General features: G+C 44.6%; 1 protein-coding gene across 1 annotated transcript; it reads right to left on the bottom strand.

The window, feature by feature from the left end:
- Positions 1–1568: 1568 nt before the first annotated feature.
- On the bottom strand, positions 1569–5095 carry LOC123154110 (heterogeneous nuclear ribonucleoprotein 1). Its single transcript, XM_044572901.1, has 6 exons — positions 4947–5095; positions 4816–4856; positions 3645–3808; positions 2938–3043; positions 2677–2846; positions 1569–2284 (listed from the first exon to the last, which is right to left on the bottom strand). Exons 1-6 carry the CDS (start codon positions 4997–4999, stop codon positions 1766–1768), a joined length of 1053 nt encoding a protein of 350 aa, XP_044428836.1. The 5' UTR covers positions 5000–5095; the 3' UTR covers positions 1569–1765.
- Positions 5096–9617: the final 4522 nt, after the last annotated feature.

Here is a 9617-nt window from a genome sequence, read left to right as displayed (position 1 = left end):
GACATGCTCAAAGACCACCTGCAGCGCGGCCAGCATCACATGAAGCACCAAGCTGATCGCAAGCGCACAGAGCGGGAGTTCAACGTGGGCGACCAAGTGCTGCTCAAGTTACAGCCCTACGTCCAGTCATCGATGGTCAACAGGCCATGTCTGAAGCTCGCCTACAAATTCTTCGGACCATACACAATCCTCAGCCGCATTGGATCGCTCGCCTACAAGTTGGATCTGCCACAGGAAAGCAAAATTCACCCGGTTTTTCATGTTTCGCAGCTGAAGCCGTACACAGCGGACTACTCGCCAATCTTCAATCAGCTACCAGTGCCACCGGACCTCACCATCGGTGACCTGGTGTCGCACGCTATTCTAGAGCGCCGCCTGGTCAAGAAAGGGAATGCCGCCATCCCACAGGTCCTGGTACATTGGCGTACCTTGTCACCAGCGAGTGCGACCTGGGAGAACTACCATGTGTTGCAACAAAAATCCCAAACATGGATCTCGAAGGGGGAGCTCCACCTCAAGCGGGGGAAAATGTCACGCCCTTCCCTCCAGAGAGGAAGGTGGACAATGAGGCACCCACGGTGCGAGACGAAGAAGAGGAAGACTAGGGCCCACGGGCAGTGACAGCGGACTAGTCCATGGGTAGGCAGTGTGTATATGGCGAGTGGGGCCATGAGCAGCCAAACTATATGTATGTGTGCGTGACCACCGAGTGGGGGCATCGTTGGAAAAGAATATTTCTGAATCCTCAATCGATCTTCTTCTTCCAGCTCTCACCTGCTCTTTCTTCTCCCTCAAGCTCATCTGATTTCTCCCGATCCCCTTTCCCTCTTGCTTCGATCCGGCAGGGTTGTTACAGAAGGTTCATCAATGGCGGCTGAGCGGACAAAAGTAGGAAGAGGCCACCGTGATATGCTATCCAAACAAAGAATTATACAACGCCAATTTATTACTTTCCTAACCCAAACACAGTTTTCCATACACTCGTTCTTGATAAACAACATTGTAAAACGGGTTTTGTGAAAACCAGGCTAAAAACTGATTTTCTATATACCCCGTGGCTAACCCTTCCTATCCAACAACTAGTGTGGTAGATGATTTCTGTAGAAAAACATAAGCTTGTGAATAGACAAAGTCATTTGGTTCAAATCTATATAAGTTTTGAAATACTCCCTCTGTAACGTCTCAAAAACTATGTAATGAGATGCACTCCAAATCCAGAAGACAGACGAAATTCTAGGATTATCCTTTTGGGCAAAGACTTTTATGCAGCTAGCATATGGTTATGTTTCACTAGATGACGATGCTCAGAAATATTAGGCTGATATATTAACCCAAGGATGGATAATCTTCATGAAGCCTTCTGATATTGCCGGACAGCACTCCTCAGCCCAAACTTGGTTAACCCTGGTTCATGGCAACTGTAGTTTGCTGGGTAGAGAAGCACGAGAATGGATCGCTTGGATCACTAGGGACGTGCAAGGATTTATTTCCACCGCTCTTTTGCTAGTTTATTATAAACATAATCTACAATGCAGATGTTACGCTACGACAAGTACCATAGTTCTATATCATCCCAAACAAAACCGTCAACACAATAACTAATAAAAGCTAAAGTTCAGACAAACTAGCAAGCATTTACAGAACATGGGTTCGACCATTACAGGGTTCTCTAGTATGCTAGTAATTGCTAAAATCACAACTTGCAAAAGCAACGATGTCGAGGATAGTTATGCTGGGCTAAATCCTTAAGGACACTTTCCAATCATCAATATGGGTGATATCGTCCTGGGGCAAAACTTCCCCTATTCATCATATCAGGTGTGCCGCCAGGTGCATAAACACCTAGTGCAGGATCATATGCCCCAGCATACATGGCGCCATCAAAGCTAGAACTACCAGGGCCACCAAAGCTCTCATCACCACCCCGCCTGTAGCCACGCAAGTTCCCTCCAGCATAGGGTCCATCAAAGCCTCCTCCATATGGCCCAAAACGGCTAGGATAACCAAAGGAAGACATGCCTTCATAGCCTCCTAATCCTGGATAGTAATGACTGTATCGCTCATGGTAGTGACGTACCCCGCCGTGACCACCAACAAAACCTCCATGGTTCCTATAAGGACCAAATCCACCACTGTTGTAGCTGCTATAAGCATCAGCCAGTCCACCATGGTCATCCCCAGAAGGATGGTCCCTAGAATCCCTACCATATGCTGATCTAGAATCACTACCAGTTGATGTTGGCAGATTTGAGGATTTCTTTGGTTCTGCTTTCTTGATCTCCACCTACAAACAAAGCAACTGACCTAAGTACTGACAAATACAAACCTATAGGTCCTCGCTACCAATGATCTGTAAAGCATGATGGTCCATGACACTAACACAGTTGTTGACATGTACTCCCTCGTTCACAAATATAAGATGTTCTAACTTTTTTCAGAATTGGACGTATATAGACACGTCTTAGTGGGGTTCACTCATTTCGGTCCGTATGTAGTCCATATTGAAATATCCAAAACATCTTATATTTGTGAACAGAGGGAGTACAAAAGAATGAAATTTCTTTTGGCAGACATTAATTTGAAGTGAAACTTCTTTACACGTTTCAACCTGTAAAGTATTACAGTGGAGGGGCTAACAAATGGTGGCATTTGTGTTATGAAATGCACAAGACTCACCTTCGAACCTGCAAGATCAATCATATTCCCATTTGCTAACAAATCATCTACAACCTCCTCAGATTCAAAAACAACAAATCCAAAGCCTCGGGAGCGTCTTGTTTGATGATCATGCATAATCTGGTGCTCAACCACAGCTCCATATTTTTCAAAGAAATCCTTGAAATTATCTAGTAATAAACACATAGAATGGATGTATAAGGAAGCAGACTCGCAAAAAAGAATGGGAAGCAGACAATATGATTCCATAACGTATAATACCTTCTGTCAGTATAGGGGGAAGGCCACCAACAAATATCTTTTTAGTTCTGAAATCCTTAGGGTTGGACTGCATATAATCTTTTGGAATGGTTCTCTTTATCTCAACCTGGAAACAAAAACAGGGAAGCCCACTAAGTAATTTCCATTACAATCATGTAGGAACAGGGAAGTTATACACTAGGCATATGGTACTCGAGTGCCAATCTACATAGAAGAGAACAGGAGTTTTTTTATATATACAACAACAATAGAGCTAACAAGAATCTAAAAATGGCAAAATAGAACTTTAATCAAAGCATATTTGCATAGACCAACTTAAAAAAATGAGCAACTGGATTCACACAGTTGATATCAAACTGAACCAGAAACACCATAAATTAAAGAACACAGAGAAACAGACTGACATAGGTGCAACTAAAACCCTGTTAGCATTTGAAGTGCTTGATGAATGATTATAATTGAAAATGAAGCAAGCATCAAATCAATAAGTAAAATAGATATATCAGAAGATCAAGATTTTATAATCAGTAAGTTAACATGGATGAGTATTTAAGCAGGCCATCTATAGTGAGCATATGGAAGTCACATGCACAAGGCGTAGGCATTAACAGTAAAGCTAGAAGTGCTTATCTTTATAAAGTACAATAAACAGTTTAGCAATTGTGAAGCTGCACTCCTAGGTGGTGTATTTAGAACACAAAACCTACTTGCTTTCCATTGATGACATGGGTGTCCTCCATCACTTTATCAACAATAGCAGGGTCAGAATATGTAATAAAGCCAAAACCCCTTGGCTGAGATGTCTGCTTATTTTTCATTATCACCGAATCAACAATCTCCCCATAGTTGCCAAAATGCTTCTGAAATGTGGCTGTCATTGAAAATTACATATACAAATTAGTACTAAAATATAACTCAAGAGAATATATTACTCAGGGATTCCCTCCATTCCAAAACACATGAAGTTTTAGGTTTGTCCTAAGTCAAACATCTTTGAGTTTGACAAGGTCTATAGAAAAATATTTTAACATCTACAACATCAGCTGTATATAGTATGAAAATACATTTTATGATGAATCTAATGACACTAATTTGATGTTCTAGATGTTAGTATATTTTCTATAGGCTTGGTCAAGCTTAAAGATGTTTGACTTAAGAGGACAAACCTAGAACTTCAAGCATTTTGGAGCGGAGAGATTAACTGGGGTAGTATCTATATCAATCAGATGATTGGTAAAGAACCAAACATAATTGACTCAAACAGTGCTAGTCCGTTCATGCTCCTCTGTAGGCATTAATTCCCATGGATCAATTGCAACCCACATTGTGCACAAACAGCATCTCCTTGGTCGTGAAAATAACTTAGTAAAGTAATTTAATACGTCGAATAATGTCATGAATAAACAGATGTTTTGCTTCAATACTACAAAACACAAATAGCCACGTGATATGCATGCCACGGGTTGACAACAGTTCCGAATAAAACCACACAAAAAACTACAATGCTAAGCAGATTTATGTGGCCGTTGATAGAATTTATTTTGAAGATCAAAGGGGGCAGCAAACATAGTACCGTCTTGTCAAAATTTACATGCTACAAAGTCCGCACACTAACTCGGTGTCTCGCTCGACTAACTCGGCGTCTCACTCGCATTAATCAGTGCAACAAAAATAAGCGTATACATGAAAAAAATAGAATATGCCTACACAATCTAGTTAAACAAACATACAAACGCATTAAACCGTAGAAATCTAGTCCAGTAAATACCGATCTCTACACGATACGACTGAATCGAGATCTGAGTGACCACATCCAACACAAGGCGCCACAAGCATCACATACCAACAACATAACAGGAAGGAACCAAAGCGAGTTACCTAGTGTGGTGTCGCGCGGGAGCCCTCCGACGAAGATCTTCCTGGAACCCAAAACCAAACCCAAACAAATCAGGCAGCCAAATCAAGATAGCTCGACAGCTCGAGAGGAGAGGGGGCAGGGATTCTCTTACCCGGGGCTTCCGCTGCCGCCATAGCCCTTGGGTCTCGCCTCCGACTTCCCCATGGCAGCGCTGGCGAGAAAGGGTGAAGGTCCGTCCTGGGGGTTCGGATCGCGCGTCCGCTCGGTCGATTATCTGATCGGTTTTCATTTTCTTTTTTAGGGGCACTTTTTTTGAGCAACGTATATTTTTTTTAGCAACTTTTTTAGGGGCACTTTATTCATCAAAGTCCAGAGTCCGTGGGATACAAGTTAAGTCATGAGATTGGTCAAACCAAACGTGCACCCCTGAGACGCAGCTCCTCTGACGTGCCGCCAGCCCACTGACACGGGGGCCGGCCCCACGCGTCAGTGAGCCAACGGTAAGGTGCAGTACGGTAAAGGAGCCGAGTCGGCACCCGTGGAGTTTAGGCAAGGCCGGATGGGCCATGGCCCGCCCAGCTTTGAAGTTTTTTTTCCACATCATTATAGCCAGCTCATGGGTCATAGAATGTCACCTGTTAACAATTCGTTACAGTTTGGCCCATTCAACCCGCCCAACTTTATGGGGTAAACTCCGCCACTACAAACGTGGTCCTTCGAACCTAGCGGAAGCGAGAATTTGAGTAAACTATGTGTTCAATATTGACAGCATTACTCTTAAAAATAAATTTACAATGAAATTGAGCTGACTTGAGTTTAATCTTACTAACTATGTCTTCATAACTATCAATAAGAATATTTGAGAAGACTTGCTTTGAGTCACATGAGATGATAACATTCTGGACATTGAGATCTTCAGCTACGGCCAATCCCTCCCTACATGTTATGGCTTTAAGGACCGTAGGATCATCAATCCCAGCAATAACAAGTGGCGCACTGCCCAAGATTTTTCCTTCTCTATCCCGGCAAACTGTTGTCGCCGATCCACCTCTTCCCTTCCACACGCCCGTGTTGACATAGATTTTAACAAACCTATTAGGTGGTGCCTTCGCTCGCTGTTTGTAACGCCCTCGATGCGGCTATATCTCCCACGTGTCGAAGCACGACTTAGAGGCATAACCGCATTGAAAGCAATGTCGCAAGTGAGGTAATCTTCACACAACTCATGTAATACATAAGAGAAAGAGAAACATAGTTGGCTTACACTCGCCACTTCACGCAATTACATGAATAAAGCATTACAACATCCCAATACAATCAAGGTCCGACTACGGAACCAAAATAAAAAAAGAATCCCAAACGCGACATAGGTCTCCGATCGACCCCAACTGGGCTCCACTACTGATCAACTAGAACGAATCAACATAAAGGACAAGATCTTCATCGAGCTCCTCTTGAACTTGGTTGCATGATCTGCACGGTCTCATCGGCACCTGCAAGCTGGTTTTGGAAGTATCTATGAGCCACAGGGACTCAGCAATCTCGCACCCTCGCGATCAAGACTATTTAAACTTATGGGTAAGGTAAAAGGTATGAGGTGGAGCTGCAGCAAGCGACTAGCATATATGGTGGCTAACATACGTAAAAGAGAGCGAGAAGAGAAGGCAAAGCATGATCGAGAAAGTATGATCAAGAAGTGATCCTACACAACCTACGTCAAGCATAACTCCAACACCGTGTTCACTTCCCGGACTCCGCCGGAAAGAGACCATCACGGTAACACACGTTGTTGATTCATTTTAATTAAGGTCAACTTCAGGTTTTCTACAACCGGACGTTAACAAATTCCCATCTGCCCATAACCACGGGCACGACTTTCGAAAGTTCAAATCCCTGCAGGGGTGTCCCAACTTAGCCCATCACAAGCTCTCACGGTCAATGAAGGAATAGACCTCCTCCCGAGACATTCCGATCAGACTCGGTATCCCGGTTCTACAAGACATCTCGACAGGGTAAAACTAAACCAGCAACACCGCCCGAATGTGCCGACAAATCCTGATAGGAGCTGCACATATCTCGTTCTCAGGGCACACTCAGATGAGACTAGCTACGAGTAAAACCAACCCTCAAGTTTCCCTAAGGTGGCCCCGCAGGCAGCTCAGTTCGGACCAACACTCAGAGGAGCACTGGCCTGGGGGGGTTGGGGTTTAAAATAATGATGACCCTCAGGAGCGCGACTCCCAAGGGAAAAGAAAAGGCTAGGTGGCAAATGGTAAAACCAATGTTGGGCATTGCTGGAGAAGTTTTACTCAAGGCGAACTGTCAAGGGGTTCCCATAATAGCCCAACCACGTAAGAAACGCAAAATCCGGGAACATAACACCGATATGACGGAAACTAGGGCGGCAAGAGTGGAACAAAACACCAGGCATAAGGCCGAGCCTTCCACCCTTTACCAAGTATATAGATGCATTAATTAAATAAGATATATTGTGATAACCCAACAAGTAAACATGTTCCAACAAGGAACAACATCTCCATGTTCCAATAAGGAACAAAACTTCAATCTTCACCTTCAACTAACAACGCTATAAGAGGGGCTGAGCAAAGCGGTAACATAGCCAAACAACGGTTTGCTAGGACAAGGTGGGTTAGAGGCTTGGTTCAACAATATAGGAGGCATGATAAGCAAGTGGTAGGTATCACAGCATAGGCATAGCAAAAGAGCGAGCATCTAGCAAGCAAAGATAGAAGTGATTTCGAGGGTATGGTCATCTTGCCTGAGATCCCGCAAGGAAGAAGAACGAGTCCATGAAGAAGACAAACGGAATGTAGACGAACGAGTCCTCACAACGCGACGTTATCGGAACCAACCCGAAGAAGCAAACACCGGAAAAGAAGCACACAACATAGTAAACAACCAACACATGAACATGGTATGATATGCGGGATGCGGTATGCGATGCATATGCATGATTTGACAAGGAATGAAAGAACCTGGCCTCAACATGGAAATCCAAGAGTGCCACTGGAAAGATGAGATGAAATCGCTTGAAAACGATATAAAGATCACCGGAATCGGAGTTACGGTTTGGAAATGGCAAGCAAATTCAAATATGACACCGGTCTGCGATTTATAGCAAGTAGCCATCTAAATGCAATGATATGAACATGCTATAGCACCCAAACATGGCAACAAAATACATGGCAGGATCCACTCATGATGCTTAACAAAAATCTAGCACTGAGATACGGCCAATTCATCCATTAACAGGTTTAAACAAGCATGGCAAAAATGCATATGGTAAACAGATTCCAGACTTAGTGAAATTAACACTTGTCTGGAATTTCAGATCAGGTAGCACACTTTGGAGCATGAAAACTAGATGCTACAGGAACTTAACATGGCAAAGTAAAGCATGACATGGAGCTACTCAAAGAGCTTAACAAAAGTCCCTTAGTGACCTTGAGCCAAAAGGGATCAGAAAATACAATTGCAAGCATGTGAACATGGCAAAAACATAATCAGGTCACAGACTTAGTGAAAACTGGAGCATGCTGAAACAGATATCAAGTAGGCATGTTTACGAGCTCGATGCACTCACTACAGAGCAAGTCATGAAAATCTAAGCATACACCCATCAAGAACACACAAAATACAAGCTAGACATGGCAAGAACAATAACATAGCATGCACGGATCAACTACAACATCCTCGGCAAAATCGCTAACAAGTAGACAATCTGCCCAGATTCACGAAATAGCAAAAGTAGAGCTCGATTGACTCAAGCTAGGGTGCTCCATAATTTCAAACAAAGACATGGATGGACAGAGCACTACAAGATTAACAAAACATCCTTACTGATCATCCTCAAAAGAGGCACGGATCACTAGGAAACAATATGAACATATGACCATATGAGATAAACAGGTCAAGGACTTAGTGGAAATGCTAAGTCCCTGAAATCAGCATTAGCAAATGCCTCACTTTGCAAGCTCGTGCTAATCACCACACACATCACAAAAATACATGGGCTCCACCTCTGGAAAGATGGCAAAGCATATAACAAAACTCATGAAGAGCTCATGGGCATATCATGCACACAATAATCATGGCAAAAATGACAAATATCTAAATGGAGCAGCAGATCTGACAATTATCTCAAGTAGCACTCTTCTAACAGCATTTCAGGCATCGAGATGAACTCGAATGAAAATGATGCAATGGAATGAAATGATGTGCTCTCTGAGATGAACATTTTGATATATTATATGCCCAAAACGGATCTACATATGCAAAGTTACGAGGCGATGAACATGTGCATATGGATCTGGAAATTACGGGGACTTAGTGGCAATTCGGTGAGCGTCAAATAGTAAAATGCGCACAGGGCGGAGGATAGGGTTAGCTCACCCCGTGGGCTTCGGCCCGGAGAGGGAAGATAAGCGGATCGGGCCGGCTCAAGGAGGCCCATCTCACGGGGCCCACGCGAGGTGGCGCCTGTCGTCGTCCTCCTCAATCCAGAGAGGATCGAGGGAAGGCAGGGGGACGGCGACGCATCTCCGGCGAGGTGGGGGCGGCGCTCCAGCGGTGGTCTCCGGCGGGAACGGACCACGGCGGCTCAGATCCGGCGGATCCCGTCCGCGGCGAGGTTTGAGGCGACGCACGACGGCGCAAATGCGGGCAGGCGGCGGAGCCCGGAGTAGAACGGCGGCGGGGCGCGGTCAAACGGGCGGCGGGCGGCGGCGTGAGGTGACCCGGAGCTGCGGCGGGCGAAGAGCCCCGGCGAAGGCGGCGGCGCGAAGGGAACAGGCGACTCGGG

The sequence above is a fragment of the Triticum aestivum genome, chromosome 7A (assembly GCF_018294505.1).
Source record: "Triticum aestivum cultivar Chinese Spring chromosome 7A, IWGSC CS RefSeq v2.1, whole genome shotgun sequence".
Classification (NCBI taxonomy): Eukaryota; Viridiplantae; Streptophyta; class Magnoliopsida; order Poales; family Poaceae; genus Triticum; species Triticum aestivum.
Note: the sequence above shows the minus strand (reverse complement) of the source record. Positions and strands in the feature narration are given on the sequence as shown.